The 20,000-nt window shown below is 36.9% G+C and overlaps 1 protein-coding gene across 4 annotated transcripts; it reads left to right on the forward strand.

The window, feature by feature from the left end:
- Positions 1 to 2,096: 2,096 nt before the first annotated feature.
- LOC122513297 (eye-specific diacylglycerol kinase) lies at positions 2,097 to 19,398 on the forward strand. 4 transcript variants are annotated; one of them, XM_043629580.1, is made up of 12 exons: positions 2,097 to 2,245; positions 3,033 to 5,529; positions 11,636 to 11,777; positions 13,780 to 14,480; positions 15,336 to 15,730; positions 16,212 to 16,594; positions 16,780 to 17,095; positions 17,177 to 17,360; positions 17,653 to 18,093; positions 18,211 to 18,483; positions 18,708 to 18,871; positions 19,257 to 19,398. In XM_043629580.1, exons 2-12 carry the CDS (start codon positions 4,163 to 4,165, stop codon positions 19,289 to 19,291), a joined length of 4,401 nt encoding a protein of 1,466 aa, XP_043485515.1. In that variant the 5' UTR covers positions 2,097 to 2,245; positions 3,033 to 4,162; the 3' UTR covers positions 19,292 to 19,398. The 4 variants fall into 4 exon arrangements, with proteins under 4 accessions (XP_043485515.1, XP_043485516.1, XP_043485518.1 ...); XM_043629581.1 differs by lacking the exon at positions 2,097 to 2,245 and adding an exon at positions 2,252 to 2,436 and having other exon boundaries at positions 2,578 to 5,529; XM_043629583.1 differs by lacking the exon at positions 2,097 to 2,245 and adding an exon at positions 2,252 to 2,436.
- The last annotated feature ends 602 nt before the right edge of the window (positions 19,399 to 20,000 follow it).

Consider the following 20,000-nt stretch of genomic DNA (forward strand, 5'->3'; position numbering starts at 1 on the left):
CCTTTTTCTATTTTATTTTTTATTTTGGAAAATTCACAGTGGCCCCATTCTCTAACATTTTCTATGATTTTCCTATATTTTTCTATACTTCCGAGGATCATTCGCAAGAAACGATATCATCCACTATGCACCCGTGTCGGAGATTAAAAAAGGGAACTTTAAACCCACTTGAAAGGTTTTCTCTCTCTTTCTTTCTCTCTCCAGTTGCAGTAGCAGCAGCAGCAGCAGTAGCAGAAGTACACCGATATTACCAGAGTTCCTTTTCCACCAGTTCCTTTCTCGTTCTCAATAAGAAAAACGTGGAACGTCGATTTTTCCACCTACTCTTTTTACCCCTTGTCTTCGCCCATCCCACCCCACCCCACCCCCTTCTTTGTCTTTTCGTCGATTCATTTCTCTTTTAAATCCACCATCCCCTTTTTCCATACTCCTCTTTTTTCTTTTTCTTCGCAAATATTTCTAACTCATCTAATACTTAATGAGAGCGAGAGAGATTAAAGAAAAGCAAAAAATAAACACGCACGCAAACGCACATATAAGAATTTATAAGAAAGAAGAAGAAGATAGGAAACTAGGGATAAAGAATATCTTAAGAAAAGAGATAAGATGAATGAGAGAGGTATCTTTTATCTGGGACGATTTCTACATCCCTTAGCGAAGATACGACAGGTAGATAAAAAAACTAACAAGAAATAGGAGAAAAGAAAAAGAAAGGGATAGAGAAGTTTGAGGGAGAGAGGGTGCTTGCTTTGTATAATAAAATCGGTGGAAGAAGAAGAAAGAAAGAAAGAAAGAAAGAAAGAAAAAATTCGCACGTGTTTGCCCTTGCCTAACACGACGATGTAATACACACATACATACTTGTACACGTATAAGCAAAAAAAAAAAAAAAGAAAGAAAAAAGCCCGAAGTACACATGAGGTCTCTCCCCTTCAACCCAACCTCTCCCAAACCAGCCCTCGAACTCCGAAACCCTCAGCATCCAAACTCTCGATCCCCCTGAACTCTTAACGCACACCGATGCGTGATTACAGGTGTAGAGAAACGGTATTAGTATTGGTATATCCAACTATACACGCAGAGAGACAACTACGAGTGCATATAGGTATTAGTATATTAAATACACACTAACATAAATCACCTCACACACACAAATATAGAAATCACGTATATAAAGACGCAGGAGATACATATATACCTATGTTAGAATAAGATAATATACTTGTATTAGTCTATAGAAGGTATCTACACTTAGAGAGTAACAAATATAATATATAACACGAATACTACACCCCATAGAGAACACCCATACGAAAACTCGGTAAAATAGTTGGCGAGTATTAGTATATCGAATACATATACAACGTTAATATGAAAGAGTGCACACGTACAAGCGTACACGGGGCCATGCACGTATGTCGTACACAAAGAGGATAAAGGTAAAAGCGAGCGAATAAGAGACAGAGAGAGAGTGTGGTAGAGTGGTGGTGATGGTGGTGGTAGTGGGGGAGGGTAGATGGAATGATAAAAGGGCGCATGTCTGACCGAGGAATAGAAGTAGGGGGAGTGAGAGGTATACTGTCGTTATTTCTCTTTCTCTCTCCCTCCAAGTATTTTCCTCACCCAATCCTCATTCACCTCACTTGCTCCCTCTCTTTCTCTCCTATATCTCTCTGTCTCCCTCTAGTCACCCCTAACAGAGTATAGAGAGAGAGAGAGAGAGAGAAAGTTTCGAAGCAACCGGCATTGCTGAGCCCTGGTCACTAGTCCGAGCACAGAGTTCTACCCTGTCACGGCACGTTCCTGTTTTCTTCTATCTATTTCCCCTTTTAACTAATACTAATATTCAACACCATACACCCTATACACACATGGATAGATAGATGGATAGATAGATAGATACACCTACATAAGTTCAGGGATCTATTCCTTCTTTCTACTTTTCTTTTTCTTTTTTTTATCTACCCAACACCTTCCCTTTTTCTACCCCCAACTACCTAACCCTTATCCTATCTATCTATCTATCTATCTATCTATCTATCTCACTCTGTCCGCCTGTCTTTCTATTTGTCTATCTTCTACCGGCAGCCAATAGTTCCTTTTTCGCACGCGCGCGTTAGGCCGGTTGAGGAGGGTGGTTGGTTAAAACAGCTACCAGCAGCACTATACTGCTGCTGCTGTTGGTGCTGGTGCTGGTGCTGGTGCTGGTGCTGTTAACGATTAGATCCAGCCGGTCTGTCAGTCGGTCGGTCGTCTATTCATTCTCTCATTCTCCATCTACGTGTCTACCGATACACACGCTTAACTGAAACGTACCTAACCGGCATGGTATCCGACAATTGTGATTAGTTCGCTTACTCGATTGGACAGTTGGTTGGTTGGTTGGTTCGGCCAGTGTATAGAGGAATTTTTCACGTTGGATCCATGAAAGAACACGTTTGTTTTTTCTTTTTATTGGATTCAATTTTTATTTTCCCATAAACGTATACGTTCGCGTTTGATTTTAACGAGGGATATTATTGCGGAGAATACTTTGAAGGTTCTTTTTTTTTTCATTTTTTTGTCTTTTTGTTTAAGATCGATCAATGATCGTTGTGAAAAATGATTGGTTTCTGGGTGTCCAATTTGTTGTCGATTGAAACGAGGTATTAAAAATATGGATGAACAATAAGGAAATACGATTAGAAAATAATTTGATCGAGTGCGTGCGTTAGTTGTTAACGTTTGAAAATGTTTCGCGAGAAAAGTTGTCACGTGTTCTAAAACCGAACCGCTGACGATAACAGGCTAAATCGCTACGTTATTTCTGATAATCTTACACACACACACACACATACACGCGCACACGCACACGTAGAAATATTTTCCTAGCCTTGTGATCAACGTGTTGATAGTGGTTATCTCAATGCGGTGTTAAAGAACCACGAGTTTAATGTTTGCTTTATTCTCGTCGTTGATCGTTAACGCTCAATGACCGTTTTCACTTTAATAGTATTACGTTTCTAAAATACGTGTTGATCAAATAAAAATAGAACCTGTTAATGAAGAAGAAGAAGAAGAGGAACGGGAGGAAGAAGAAGAGGAAAAAGAATTTTCGAATTAATTTGACGAAACACGGGAGTACACACGGCCGTACTTTTTAATTAACAATAAAGTACGAGCGAAACGAAACAAAAGAAAAGAAAAAAAGAAACACCCTCGTGGACAATCGCGATGAACAAACAGTTCGGGTCAGTGTATCAAAGACAAAGTTAAGTGAGATCTATATAAAACAAAACGAAAACTCGAACCGCGTTCGATCGAATTAAACGAATACCGAGTGAAATAAGATATCAACGGTGAAACGTATCTCAATTGACTATAATTGAACGATCAAATTTGTTCGGTGTATTTGATTTAAAGAAAAAAGAAATTTCAAAAGTGATCATCGGTATGAAAAATCGTCGAAGAAGGTTAAAAAAGCTGACGGATTTATCGGCGAGATGTTTGCTGGACGACGATTAGGGTTGAAATCGTAACGATCAGCTGGTGTATCTCGGAGTGGTGGTAGGAGGAGGGTCGGAAAGCGAGGAAACAAGAGGTGGAAGTAGCAGAAGAAGAAGAAGAAGAAGAAGAGGAGGAAAAGGAAAAGGAAGAGGAGGAGGAGAGGGAGGGGGAGGAGGAGGAGGAGGAGGTGGTGGTGGAAGAGGAAGCTGAGGGTAGGTATCAGGGAAGAGACTTAGGATGGGCTGCAGATCGGCAGCTAAGTTCACGGTGGAGGAAGGGTGCGATCGAGGGCAGCTCGAGACGACGACCTCGTCGTCGGTGAGGTGCACCGAGGTCATTGACCTCTTCAACACCGAGCAGGCTAAACGCCTGCTGCTGAGGCAGCTTGGCGAGAAGCGTGCCAGTGAAGAAGAACAAGAAGAAGAAGAAGAAGGGCAGGAGGAGGTGGAAGGGAAAAGGACAAGGACGAGACCGAGCCAAGAACGCGAACGACGACACCGCCAACACCACCACCACCACCACCACCACCACCACCATCGTCATAAGGAAGAACACCGAGAAGAAGAAGAAGAAGGAAAAAGTTATTGGTCGGATTCGATCAAATTGTTGCCCTACGAATTAAGAACTAAACTGGAGGGGGAATTATCCTCGTTAGGGAGATAGCTGCCAAGTGATAATGCAGAGATTTCGTTCGACCTTCAAAAGGTCGCGCACACCTACGGGCGCGGAAATGAAGTCGCAATCGAGCCTGGAAGTGCCGAAACAGGTGAGATCGGCGTCCTTCGACGAGATCCAATTGGAGGCTCAACGTCAGGAGGATTCTTCTTGTTCGAGGGGGGTCGGGGGCGGGGCTGGCGGTTGTTCCCCGGGCCACGGGGAAGCATCGAGATCACCGAGAAACACTTCGTCCTCTTCCTCGTCCTGTTCCCCGGCGAGATCGCAGGATTCCTCGGGAAGGGGAAGAAGATTTTCCACGTTGAGGGTGCCCCCGTTGCAAACCGGTCAACGGTCCAAGAGTTTCGACGTCTACGAGAGGAACGTTGGGTTGCCGCCTTCGCAAAGGTCGCTGGGTGCGATTCGAAGGGTGAACACCCCCCCGACGATACAGGTTTCCGGTTGTTATCATTGTGCTTGCGTCGAGGAATACAAGAGTCTCTTTCTTAGCAGAGACGACGATGAAACGACCACTACCACCGGGACGACGACGGCTTCCTCGTCTAGGGACGACGATTACGATTACTCGGACAACGAGAACAACGACGACGAGGACAACGACGACGACGACTACGGGGACGACGACGACGACGTCGTCGACGACGTCGACGTCGAGGACGAGGAACAGGACGAACGATACCTCCCGACCGACGATGAACTCGATTTCAAATTGGAATCGAAAAGGGACGGCAGTCCCGAGATCCGAGTTACTTTCACCGCCTGTACGACCGACAAACCTGACTCGGTTCCGCCGCCATCCTCTTCGTCCCCGTCCACGATCATTACCAACGAGTTTATCGCGAATCCTTCTGCGAGCAATACCATTGCTAGCAGCATAACCACCAGCAGCAGTAGCAGCATTTCCGAACTGAAGCCCGAACTTTGTCCCGATTTGCTACCTCGCAGAAGGTCGATCGCGTTTCCAAAATTGTCCCGGCAAGAGGCATTGACTTGTTGCCCGCCCGATTTACCCTCCTCCCCGTCCGGTTCTCGCGAGGACGACGACAAAGATGACGACGACGTCGACAAGGAATCGGATCGCGATAATCTCGAGGACCGCGCGAAGAAATCGGTTGGCAAGGCTGCCGCCAAAGACAAACTCGTAGTGAGAGAAATATTTCTGACCGTGCCGGAACTTAAAAGAGACCGCGCCGCATCGGTCGATTCCTGTTTTAACAATAATAAAAATAACAACTCCGAGGATTCTCATTCGCTCGATGTACCCCAACAAAACATCAGGTCGAAGAGCGTTGACATCGTTCTACCAACCGAAGTACAAACTCGGTACACTGCTTTGCTACCTGGAAACGAGCCTAGACCTACAAGAGGGTGGGTACGTCTGCCGAATGGGACAAGTCTCTTCCTTCTATCTCGATGTTGTTGATTTTTCTTTCCTTTCCTTTCTCTTCTTTTCTTTTCTCTTCTTTTCTTTTCTTTTCTACTTCTACTACTTTTTCTTCTTTTCTCTCTCCCTTTAACTCGATATATATATATTTTTGTTTTCGTTTATTCTTTCATGGGAGTTTGTTCTCTCTGTGCGTATCTTTGTCGTATAGTGTTTTTCCTTGTTGTTTCTGTTATTTTCTTCATTTTTTGTTCTTTTTATATATAGGTGTTGTTGTTGTTGATGGCGATGGTATTGCTGTTTGCTATTCTAACTCTTTTCTCATCTATCTGAAAGTTTTGATTCCTTTGTTTTGTTTTGTTTAATTAATTAATTATTGGTATATACTCTCTACGAGAATAACGTTGGAATTTGTTCTATAATGATATTTAATAATATTAATACATTCGAATATTCGTTTAAAAAATTAGATCGTTTGAGAATGAATATTTTGCGTTTTATTTGATATAAAACGAATTTATTATTACTTTCTGTTCGACGACAAAATATTTGATATATAAAGTGTCCTAATATTAATTATGCATACAAATTCCAACGTTATTTCAATTACCAATTCAAATAATTCTATATCTTTCGATTTGAATATCTAATCGAAACGTCAACGATAAATTAAATAATAAAACAAAACAACGAAATTTCTGATCTAACGCATAATAATCATTTGAAAAGATTCTAAATGCATTCTCTAACGTGCATGGTGTATTGACATTTGATTAAAACACGAGTCTAAGTATTATTACGTATTCAAAATTATGGAATGAAAATGATTAATGTCACGCGAGCAGGATTGTTTTCTTTTTTTGCTTTTTTTCATTTTTTTCTTTTCCATTCCATTCATTGATTTGACTTTTCAAAGTAATGAGACATACCGCGAGGGCTCTTATCAACCCCTTGGTGTCTTCTTCTTTTTTTTTTCTTCTTCTTTTCTTTTCTCGACGCACTCGACGTCGCATTACTCGTCGCGCCCCTTTCTCCCTTTTTTATTTTTTTATTTTTTGAGAAAATGGAAAGAGAAGGAGAAAGGGTGGAATGGGGGGGGGGTGTGCGTGATAGAGAGAGAGAGAGAGAGAGAAGAAAAATCTGTTACATATTTTATTACATAGCAAAAAGGGATATGGTAGGGTCATAAGAAACGAACGGAGTGACAGGAGAAACTTTATGGTCACCCATACGATTGCTTCTAAACGTATTGCTTCATCGATATTTTCTACCCCTTGTTTTATATTTTTTGTTCTTTTTGTTTTATTAGATCCAATCAAAATCTACGATACCGTTAAATGATCGCAGTAAACGCGCATCTCGCGTATTTTATTTTTTACCTCGAAACAACTTCTTTACTTTTTTATTTGATTTTATTTTATTATATTATATTTGTATTTTGTTTGTTTCTTTATTAAATTTGTACGATCGTAAAAAGGTAACTCACGGTTTGCCTATAAAATTTCATATACGTTTCCGACATGCAAAAAGTTCGTGGAAAATTTTACTTTCTTGTTTTTTTTTCATTTTTACCTTTTCCGATCAAGTTTTTGATTATTTTATCCAATTCGAATATTTTCATATCCTAGAGAAAGAGAGAGAGAGAGAGAAAGAAAGATCACGTTCGCGTGTTATTTCTTTTGGAATCTTTTTTTTCCTTCTTCTTTTTCTTCTTCTTCTTCTTGTTTTTTTGTTCTCTATACCGATGATCGTAATACAAACTTACGGGTTTAGTTGTAAAATTCGTAATTTCGTTCTGACGTGCACAAATTTTCATCGCAAAATTTTACGTATTCCATTCGATTAAATTCTTTTTTTTTTCTTTTTTTTCGATTATTTTATCCAACGCGGAATATTCGAATTTATTTTCATCTCGCAAAGATCATCGCGTTCGTTTGCGTATTATTTCTTTCGGAATTTTTTTTACCTTCTTTCTTTTCTCTCTCTCTCTCTCTCTCTCCTATTCCAACAAACTTTTATGGGATAGTTGTAAAAAATTCGTATTTCGATTCTGACCGTGCATAAATTTCATTAAAAATCATCCTGCATTCCTTCGGACGAATTTTTTCCCTTTTGATTATTTTCATTCATTCAACAACGGAACATTCGAATTTTTCGTTCACCTCTTCGCAGAGATCGCGTTAATTTCCATTTCAGTGATCGTAAAAGTAAATTACGATTAATTCGTAAAACAAATTACGTACACGCGTTAAAGTTCATCGAGGGAACTGTACGTCGTGTAATGAATTTTGTTTAAATACTTTATTCCAATTGGAATATTTAATAATTCATCGCGAAACGCGTTTTAATATTCTTTCTTTAAATTGCATATATAAATACAATATATTAAATTTTTACGATAGGAATAGTAACAACGACTTATGGTTTGTCAATTAAATTCGGGTATCGTTGAGAAAAGAAAATACATGAAAAATGTTACGCGACAAAGTATAATATATTATTGAAAATATTTCTATGGAATATAATGTATACTTTATTTTTCTTTGTTTTTTTTGTTTTTTTATATGTAAAGGGTTGAACGTAAAGAAAGAGAGAGAGAGAGAAAATAACAGTTAACAATTGGATCGTCCGATCGAAAAGCATATCGTTAATTTTTTTTTTCTCGCTTGTTCATCGGCATTCAATTAACGAGCTTTATCGATCCGATTCGCTATCCCCTAACACCCCCTTACACCCCCTTACACCCCCTTACACTTCACCTATTCTTTTCTGTTCGGGACACCTCGTTGACTCCCATAAAAAAGTAATTATTTCTATCGGACAAACTTTAAATGGATATAAATAATAATAATAATAATAATAATAATAATAATAATTTGTTTTATAGTACGGGGTAGATAAAAATGATGATCATAAAATTACGAATAAAATGAACTCGAGGAATAAATTTCAATTGAAATTGCATTAGCAAGTGTCGTCAAAATATATCGCAATTTGTTCGAAGAAAGTAAACCAAATTTATGAAAAAAGAATTTCATATGCAATGGGAAGATAAAAACTATAGTATTCGATTTTAGATATGGGGAATCTTTTGAAAGGAAACTTCGAATGCCCCCATTTCGAAAGGATTCGATTAAATCTGTTAAAGACAGGCCACCCACCACCCCCATTCAACAATCCCCTATAACTTTTTATACTTTCTTTCATCTTTATTTCTTCATATTATTTCTTTCGTATTATTTTATTTATCTATCTATCCTTTCTTCCTTATCTCTCCGTTCTCTTCTTTTTATTTTTTTATTCGGGTGAAGAAAAACAAGCGTTACTTTTCTACCTTTTTTTTGTTCTTTCTTCTCTTTCCTCTCCTAAATACTTTCCTTTTATTTTTCTTCCTTTACACGTCACCAATTTTTATCCATTTATCCCCATTAATCTATTTATCTATCTATCTATCTATCTATCTATCATTCCTTCTTTTTCTTTCGATACGTTCTTCAAACTGTACGCTCGACTATCGGAAAAATCTTTAACCGTATCGAAAAAGTGTAAAGAGACCGGATACGATATACATCTGACTTCGTTCAACGTTGCACTTTTCTGTTGCATTTTTCTAACGATTTACCGAACCCGACATTTTTCAAGAAAACTCTTTTTCCGAATCGATGAACAAAAATAAAAACTTGCGAAAAGAAATACCGGAAACGTAAATTCCAAACTTTTATCTCTCTTGAAATAGAATCGTTATAAATATATTATATAACTATATACGTTCCTTCCCTCTTTCTGTAACAACAACACATGGTAGTGGGGGGGAGGAAATGAAAAAACAAAAAATTACGAATAAAAAATGAATAATCGTAAGGATAATTAATAAAATACTGGAAATAATAAAAAAATGAAGGAAAGGGGGAAGAGAGGAGGAGGAATTCTTAGGAAAGCAATCAAGAGAATGAAATTCATTGGGTCGACGCGGGGAGCATGGGGGTTTGGGGGATGGGGTTACGGGGACCACGCAACGCATTCCTTCGTATACACCCCCCGTATATCCCCCTCCTCCCCGTAGTATAACTCGTGAATTTTTCAGAGGCTCGCTTGGCATCCATTATTAAAGATCCAATTCTACGCACAAGGGGGTTGGAAAGGGTGAGGGACGCGGGGGTGGGGGAAGGAAGGACTCTTCTTCTCTTTACCGACCCATTCCGAATTTCATTTGAAACTTTTACGAAACACGAAAAGCTTCAGGTACAACACACAACTCTATCACCTTTGCCAAACCCTCAAACCCCTTTACCCTTCTTCCACCCTTCTTCCACCCTATTCTAACTCTCTCAATTCCTCTACCCAACTAAATCCCTATTCCCTTAGCCTATTTTTCTCTCTGTTTTACCACACAGCAACATAGTCTTTCAAAAACTCTTTACGTAAAGTGGAAGAAAAGTAGGAAAAATTCAATGGTCGTTGATGTTACCACAGCTTGTTAACTCTCTCTCTTTCTTTCTCTTTCTCTCTCTTTCTCTTTTTCTTTTTCTTTTTCTTTTCGTAAGAAAGTGTATGTGTTCTCTAAGAGAAGATTTTTATACATTCTTAAAAGGAACGTTGTTAAAGTTTTGGAAACAGAGTAAAACGTTTTAAAAGTATTTGAAAGAATAATACTGTCGCGATTTGTTCAACTAAAAGTCTTCTAAATAAATAGAAAAAGAGAGAGAGAGAGAGAGAGAGAGGAGAGACGAATGTTAACAATTATTGAGAATAAAATTATTTAAAAAAAAAGAGAGAGAAAGAAACAAAAAATAAAATTCTATCATAGAGACGCGAATCACATTGATGAACCAATTCGTACGCGTTAAAAAATCTAATAAAAATATTATCAATGAAGAATGACGACTGAAACAAATATCCAATAACATATTCAACCAAAAAAACACGAGAATATATTAATAGAAAATTGTTCTTATTAAAAATATCATTGTAACGAGTGACCAAGATAAAATTGTTCATCAAATTCCTACTAAGGAAAAAAATATATAAATAAATAATGTTTGATGATTAAAATTGCATATTAGTCGTAACGTATCCTCTCTCTCTCTCTCTCTTTTTCTCTATGATGGCGTTACCACGACAACCAAGCTCGGAAATTTCAAGCATCCGTAAATTCTTTATGTTACCGTACTACGGGGAGATCCTGCAATCCGATATTGGATCCTTTCAACGAGTCAACTTACCCCCAGGACTAGAGAAAAGAAAATAAAAGAAAAGGAGAAAAAATAGAGAGAGAGAGAGAGGGAGGAAAAAAACCAAAAGAAAAATAATAGAAATAATAGTAATAGTAATAACAAAAATAGGAAATAAAGTGATATAATTTATCTCGAACATTTCCTTTCTTTCTACGCGTGTTGCTTCTTGTGTGCGTGTGCGTGTGTTCCTATTTTTAATGTTGTTACAATTAAAACATATGAAAATGATATTATTTTATCAAATCAGAACAAGGAAAATATCTTTTCGATTAAAATTACTATACGAATGGGATAATATATATATATTATGGCTTTTGTGAAATGTTTTTTTTGCACGATTGATCGGACAAACGATTTATATCGTTCTTTCTTTTATTTTATTTTATTTTATTTTATTTTATTTTCTTGATTCTCCCTCTCTATCTTTATCTATCTCTTTTTCTAATACGAAAGCTAATCGCATACTTCTCGTTGTCTCGTCGTCGCTTTTAACTGGCTTATTTCTACGATAAAATCTAAACGTTTGCGATATCTTTTTAATATCCTTGCGTGGAAATGCGATGAAGGATTGTATTAACAATTATGCCAATTACAATGTTGCTACGATTATTTGGTGTCCACGAAACATTAGCTTTTTGTCGATGAAATAAATTCGTAATATGTTTTTGGAAAAATCATAGAACGAAAAAAAGAAAATTCTTTTCACGCCATTGAATTATAATTAACGAATCGATATGACGATGATGATAATAAACAAATATTTGTGGAGACTGAAAATGCGAAAGGATGTAGAGGATGAAGTAAAGGTGAAGAGGAATATGAAGCACTCAGGAACAAAGTGTATTGTGGTTTTCAGAGGAAGAGAAGAGGGTGCCTCGAGTGGTGGTCAACGTGAGCTACGATCGACCCCTGATTGGGGTGGTAGTGCATTCAATGGTGAACATTTTTGGGTACCTACTGCTGCCTCTGGTGACTTTTGTTACGTCAATGATTGCTCGGTAAGATTTTTTTCATATAAATAATATTTTTCAATATTATACAATATTAGAAATAAACCACATATATATTTTATTTTTATTCGAATAATCATATGGACCGTTTATTTTGAAAGTGGTGTAAGTCCATTTTCTTTTGTTTCGAGAAAATAAAAGATTAATATATCTGTCGTCTGTTAATTTCATTTACCGAACAATTTTAAATTGTACAAAACATGGAAATTTTTCAAAAAATTCAACACAGACTAGTTATACGTACAAAATTTACATTAAATTAAGGATGAATTACGTGATATCTCATTTTTTTCAAAAATTGACTTACACCACTTTCAAAATAAACGGTCCATGTTACTCATGATCAATTAAATAATTTTTCTTTTAATATTTTATATAGGAATATCTATTATATTAATATAAGTAATTTCATATTTTTTATTATCTTCTTTTCCTTTCACGAGTTTATATATATATATATATGGAAAGGTTATATGGGAAAGACTTTAGCTATTAAAAACTCGTTTGCACGTTCGATGTTCTAACGTTAATGAATCAGCTAGGAAAACATAATTGAAGTCGTACGCTTCTCTTTACCCGATCGTCGTTTCTGTTCATCGAGTAATGTCATCACGTAACTTGCTGCCACGTTTCAATAAACTATCTAGAGAATAGATGACTAAGAGAAAGAGAGAGAGAGAGAGATAGATAGAAAAAAAGGAAAAGAAAAAAGATCGTAAAATATCGTAAAAAACCTTTGAAAAATTTTAAGATGAAAATGATTGATTACAAAATCAGATTAAAAATGAAATGAATTAAACGATGGTGAAAATATTAGAAAAAATCAAACTCTGACTCGTAATTTTTCACATTTCATCGCGGAATAATATAACGAATGATTTTAATCGAAAGATTTTATCGAAAGACGGTTTCTTTGAAGAGAGAGATAAAAGAGTGGTGAACAAATTCGAAGATAACATAATTCGGGAAGAATTGATGTGCTCGAAATATATAGGGTGTAACGTAAAATTTCTACGACGATGACGATACAGGCGTTTCTTCTCTTGAGATAACCTTGACCCTCCGGTTGAAGAAAAAGAAGAAGAAGAAAAAAAAAATGATAAAACCGGTGGTTGTCCACTCGACCGCATTTCCAACTAAAATTGTCACAATTTTCGAGTAGCATCCTTTCCCCTTTGAAGTCCAATGTATATATTATATATATATATATATATAATGTACATATGTATGAATATTTGAAATATCTTTCCAAGAATTTTGTTAGCATCGTTCTCGTGACATCAGAATGCAACCACTTTTATTTATAAAAAGAAGAAGAAGAAGAAGAAAGAGAAAAAAGGAATAGAAAATCGAGACTAAGAGAGAGAGAGATCACATTTAAGATGATTTATCTTTCAATTGCTTTTAATTATTCTACGTTAGAGTGATCAACAAAGGGGATTGAAGGAGAACGAGGGGGAGGGGAAGGAGCATTTCATCCATGTATAATGAAACGACTAGTAATAGGTCATTTCGAGAGACTAATCAGGCTCGACTAATTACACGAGTCTCCTTTAAAATCGATATCAAGGATACGATCGAAACTTCAGCCTATTTCATCCCCCTTAACGACACCCCCCTTCCTTCCACTCCTGTTTTCTTTAATAGGTTGTAAAAAAAAAAAGAAACGAAACATAATAAACTTTCATTAAAAGGATCATCTCTCTTGTTAAAAGTATTATTATTCGATGGGTTTAATTTATCGATAATTTATTCGCGAATCACGTGATACTAAAAAAAAATATTTAAATAATTAAAAATAGTAACTAGGAGTTTACTCATTTACTCATATTAAAGTTTTCTCATTTGAAACAACTTATCTCGTGGAAATTGAAACGTTTCCATTAAGATTTGACTCGATGCACTGGTAAAAATATCGTAACGTTGTAATTATGATAAATTGTGAGCTTAAGAAAAACAAAAAAACAAAAAGTGCACTGAATTGTTGCAGAAACATGGACAACGGATGAAGTGTTCGGCCTGTCGGGTGGTCGTCCACGCGGTATGCGCCCCGAGTTTAAATTTTGCCTGCAAGACGAGTTTTCGCGACGTTGGGGTTAGACAATATCGCGAACAAACTACGACGAATCATCATTGGGTGCACAGACGTTCGCAGAAAGGCAAATGCGCCAATTGCAGTAAGAGCTTTCAATCTAAGCTGAGTTTTACCTCTAAGGAAATAGTAGCGGTTAACTGTAGTTGGTGCAAAGCCGCTTATCACAACAAGGAAGCGTGTTTCAACGTAGACAAAATCGGTGAGAATTGCGAATTGGGTTCGCATTCGTCTATCATCGTCCCACCATCTTGGATCGTTAAATTACCGCGAAGGGGAAGTTTCAAAAGTAGTTTGAGAAAGTCACCGAAAAGAAGGAAAAGTGGTACGGGTCCGTCTACTTCTTCGACGACTCGTAGAAAATCCAGAGACAAGGAAAAGGAAAAGGAACAACAACAACAACAACAGCAACAACAGAAGGAAGATCAAAGCAAATTTTGGGTAGTCAAACCGATTCCAACGGCAACCGTTAGGCCAGTTCTAGTTTTCATCAATCCAAAATCCGGAGGAAATCAGGGTGCCAAATTGTTGCAGAAATTTCAATGGTTATTAAATCCACGACAGGTTTTTGATCTGACTCAAGGTGGACCCAGAATGGGGTAAGAATATTTTCTCTCTTAATACAATTCCAATTCGTTTATTTATCATTCCCCGATTCTCGTGTATCTGATTTTTCGAATATTAATTATACGTTAATTAAATTTTATCTATAACAATTACCCGTACGCGCTCGATCGATTATTATTATTATTATTTGCAAAATATAACGAAACAAAGTACGATATATTGTTTACGAATCGTAACACGCAACATTGTTTTATCGTTTCTCACTCATTTTTCTATCCTCCTTTATTTATTCATTTACACAATTATTTTCTTTTCTTTATAATTAAACGTTCTACGAAACAAAAAATGAAAATTAATATCGTCCCTATATGTAACTCGAGAGCGTAATTTAATTTAATAAACAAAATGGCTTGAATTTTAGTTAATATTTAACCAATTCTTGTGATTTCGCGTAATTTCATTCATACGAATATTAATTAATGTGCCTGGAGGTTAGCAACACGTCGTACTTCGTCGTAGATAGGGAAAATGGTGTTCGCCTGCCCCTTGACGATAGGCAACACGTGTTACACGTATGCATAACCCTGTGGTCTACTATCAAGGAGAAGGCAACTCAAAAATGTAATCGAATTATAAACAACTTTTGCTAAAACGATATTGCAATAATAACAAAAAATTACCCGTATAATATTTTTTATATTATTAGTATTGCAATAAAAAAATTATCGAAGTTTCCGATCGAAATGTATTAACAACCCTTTGCAAGTGTTGTTTATTCTCGGTCACCGTTCGATTCGATTTGATTCGATTTGATTGTAAAATAATTTGAACTTTATTATCCTCTCGCAAACGAATACTTTAGTTGAACTGAATTATCTGTTATTTAGATTGGAATTATTTAAGAGAGTACCAAATTTACGAGTATTAGCCTGCGGGGGTGACGGTACGGTCGGTTGGGTTCTCTCGGTATTGGATCAAATTGGTGCACCCTCGCCACCTGCAGTGGGTGTTCTTCCACTTGGTACGGGAAACGATTTGGCACGGGCACTCGGTTGGGGCGGTGGTTACACGGACGAACCAATCGGCAAAATATTAACCAGCATCGGGGAAAGTGAAACCACTTTATTGGACAGATGGCAATTGGTGGTAGAAAGGAATCCGGATATTCAAAACGACGATGAAAGTGGAAAGGCGAAAGAAAATCTTCCATTGAACGTTGTCAATAATTATTTCTCGCTCGGGGTTGACGCCCACATTGCGTTAGAATTTCACGAGGCACGAGGTAATTTTTCTAATTTATTTATTATTTATTCACGATGACAACGTGTGTACGCGGTACCAATTGAAATTTTATAAATATAATATATTCATTAACGGGACACGCGTTAATTCCTTTTAATAATATCGTTAATTAATAATCATATTAATCGCGAGATACGAATGAAAGGATTCTCTAGCAATAGTTGTCGGGTGTTTTTAATCCCGTCACATCTGGGAATAATGTCTAAACGCGTCTCTAAATGCATTTACCCTCAAGTTATAAACCGCAATAACCGCAAACGCGTACACAGTTGCATATATAGTAGTAAACTTTAGCAACGAGAAATAACTTACTCTGTATGTGTGTGTGTGTGGTGTGTGTGTGTGTGTGTGTGTGTGTGTGTGTGTGTGTGTGTGTGTGTGTGTGTGTGTGTGTGTCAACCGCAAACCCTCACCTCTCTCTCTCTCTCTCTCTCTTTCTCTCTGTTAATCTCTCTCAACAGAGGCACACCCGGAGAAATTCAATTCGAGATTGAGAAACAAAATGTTTTACGGACAAATGGGTGGCAAGGATTTGGTCAGAAGAAAATGGAAGGATTTGTCGGAATTTGTGAGCTTGGAATGCGACGGTCAAGATTTAACGTCAAAGTTGAAGGAACACCGCGTACACGCAATAGTATTTTTGAATATCGCATCTTACGGTGGTGGAACGCATCCATGGTGTGCCGGTAGTACAACGAAGGAACCTTCCACCGAAGATGGTTTGATCGAAATAGTCGGTCTAACGACTTATCAATTACCATTACTGCAAGCTGGTGGTCATGGTACTTGCATTGCACAATGCAGCAAAGCCAAGCTCGTTACTACGAGGACCATTCCGATGCAGGTAGAATTTTTTAAAAACACACGTTTCGACACCCTTTCGTTTATTAATTAACTACCTACCGATTGGTAGAAAAATCTTGCGATTAAATTATCGAAATTATAATACGAAAGGGACGATTAAGTTATCGGATCGTTTAAAATTGATCATCAATCTTGGCTTCGGCTTTTTTTTTTTCCTTTCTCAAGGTCGACGGAGAAGCCTGTAGATTGTTACCATCGATCATAAATATGAGTTTGTTAAACAAAGCAACGATGCTCGCTAAAAGAAGAAACACTGGCCAATCGCAACCCGACGTGGCCAAATTGGAGAGACTCAATTTGCCCGTGATGAGGATCAAGATGTCGGATTACGAAACTTATTATCACGACAAGGATAGATTGAAGAAAGCAGCAAAATTGTTGATACCCGAACCATTGGATTTGGATGCTACCACTGATTTGGTATCATTGAGAAATATTTTAGCGAAGAATTATAACATGGACACGTGTTGTTTCCTAGATTGTAAGTAATATTCTTCGAATTGTTTGAAACACTGGTAAGAGAGAACAAATGTAATAATTAATAAAACTGCGTTGTGTGCAGCCTGCACAGCCGAAAGATTCTTCAGGATCGATCGTGCCCAAGAACAATTGCATTACGTTACCGACGTCGCAGCCGAAGTTGTTTACATTCTTGAAGAAAGTAGTCCTGGTCAAGGTGTGCCAACCGTAGAGACCGAAATAACAACGGCTTGTCAGGAACCCGAGACGGCTCATCCTTCGCCTAGGTAAATTCTAAATGTTCGTCAATTTCATTGGGTTTCGTAACGTTCATCGAATTTATTCAAATGTCATGAAATATATCGCAGTTGCATCGCGTTGCTGTGTTAAATGTTACGTTGATATAGATCAAAAAAAAAAGAAACAATGCAATCGCAAACGCACGCCTGACAATAATTATACACCCTTCAAATTGTATTATATTATCTGTTTTTGTTGTTGTTCTCGTCGATAATCTAACGACAATTCGATGGTAATGATGTCCTATCATTAGATTAATAGAAAGAACGTGTGATATAGCGAAGAACGTCCAAGAGAAAAGCCAGCCATGACAAAAGCAGGCCCCCCTCCAACGAGTGATCAGCCCTCGGCGAAGCAACAAGAAGAAACGAATCATCTGCCGAAGACTCAACGAGAGAACGAACAACCGACTGGTCAGCAACAACAACAACAACAACAAGCATCTTCGACCAATGCCGAAGCCAATTCTCGATCCGAAACTGAACAACTGTCACCACCACCACCGCCACCAGCAGCGAGTGTTAACTTGGGCAAAGAGGTGGACAACCTATCGCAGAAATCTGTTAATGTAGGAACGCGTAAGAAGACCAAGGAAGAAATGAAAGAAAATGACGACGAGAGGAAACAAACTACTTCTAAACAGGATGGTAACTCGTCCAAATCGATTACAGGATCCAACGTAAATAGATCAGCTGATCAAACTTCCCACACCTTTATCAGGTAAATATATTTTTCTCATCAAAGTAATAACTTATCAAATCCTAGAACTAACGTGTTTCTCTACGCTGAATGAGTTTGACGAAACGTGTCGAAATGTTGTCCGATTTATTTTTCCAGTCCACGGGATAGACTTTTTGGGTTGAGTTCCGAGGTTCATACTTTCAGTACCGGTCTACTCGAGAAAACCTCGGATGGGATTTTGAAGGCCGCTAAGATCGGTGATTTGGCTGCCCTAAAGGAACTACATAACAAAGGATATTCACTTTTATCCATCGACACTACTGGACAAACTGCTTTGCATTTGGCTTCGAGATATGGTCATAAGAATATCGTCAGATATCTTATTGCCAGTGCACCGCCAACGATTCTTGACATTGCTGACAACGACAAGTACGTGATTAATTCATTCCTTTTTTCATTCATTCTTCAACGCAATATATATTTTTCAATTGAATTCAAACTATAATAAGAATCGTATAATTGTCAACGATACGAACGAATTTTTATGGGAGGAGGGAATCTCGCGTGAACGGACGAACAAATTCCATAACGAAATGGGAGAATAGGGGAAATGATTTTTTGTTCTTCTTTTGTTCTTTTTAATTTGTTTCCAGGGGTCAAACTGCTTTGCACAAAGCGGCGCAATACAAGAAACGTTCGATTTGTTGTATGCTAGTAGCAGGTGGTGCAAATTTAACGGTGAAGGATAGACACGGTCAAACACCTAGGCAATTAGCTTTGTTAGCCGAGGATCGTGAACTTGCAGCATACTTGCAAAGTAAGCGAGGGGATCCCATTTAAATCCCATCTTATAATACTCTTTATATGCGGGATTATGTTACTACCTGTGGTAAATCAGTCTCATCTATGTGCTCTCTGCGTATGTGTGTGTTCATTTTAACAACCCCTTATCTAACTACCAAAAAGATTATTCCACGCTTAACTGTAATCTCTTGCTAATTGTCTCCGAGTTCACAGCCAAGGGATGCATTTCTAATCCTTTAGAAACTCTCGATTTATTTTGTAAACCGAAATTATTATTTTCTTACACTTTCGAATTTGTTTTCATATTCGGATAAACTGATTGAAAAATCCCGCATATGAAAGTATTAATCATGAAACCTTCACGATCTGATCCCAATTATTTGGGTTTGTTCAATTAGGTCAGGAACAGTTCCAGCTGGCTGTGGAGGAATAATAATCAATAATTCCAATGATTTATAAAATCCTGTGGGTCCTACTTCAGGATTATTTGGGGACCGACTAAAGTTAGTTTAATAATCTCGATCTACCACGTAAAGAAAATAAAAGAAAAGATAAGAAAAAAAAAAAATCATGAAAAATTGTTCATGGTTATAATCTAACACGATGATACGTAAAATAGTGTCAGATTTTTTCCAAGATACTGAGTATTAATTAATTATATTATATTATATTATATTATATTAATGATAACACACACAAGAAAAAAAAAATAGAAGAAAAAGAATATGAAAATTCTTTCTTACATATACATTTACATACTCTCTCTATGTACGTTATATATATATATTTATTTATTTATATATATATCGTACATTGTATTATATATATTTAAATGATAAAGATACCGATTTTGGATCTTATCTAGATATGTATATGTATATGCATATATACAGGATGAAAATGTTGAATTTAAACAAATATTTATTATACTTCAAATTATTCATTTCAATATATTTTAGATTTGCGAATTTGTTCTTCTATTTAAATAATTTCTATTACTATTTTTTTTTCTATTAATATACTAGAATAAATTGAAACATTTACAGCCTTTTTTTTACTATTACACTAGTATTATTATTATTATTATTATTATAAAAAAATCTCATTATGCAATCTCAAAATGAAACAAAAAAAAAATAAAT

This window comes from Polistes fuscatus, unplaced genomic scaffold (genome assembly GCF_010416935.1).
Source record: "Polistes fuscatus isolate 324 unplaced genomic scaffold, CU_Pfus_HIC Scaffold12, whole genome shotgun sequence".
NCBI classification, from domain to species: Eukaryota; Metazoa; Arthropoda; class Insecta; order Hymenoptera; family Vespidae; genus Polistes; species Polistes fuscatus.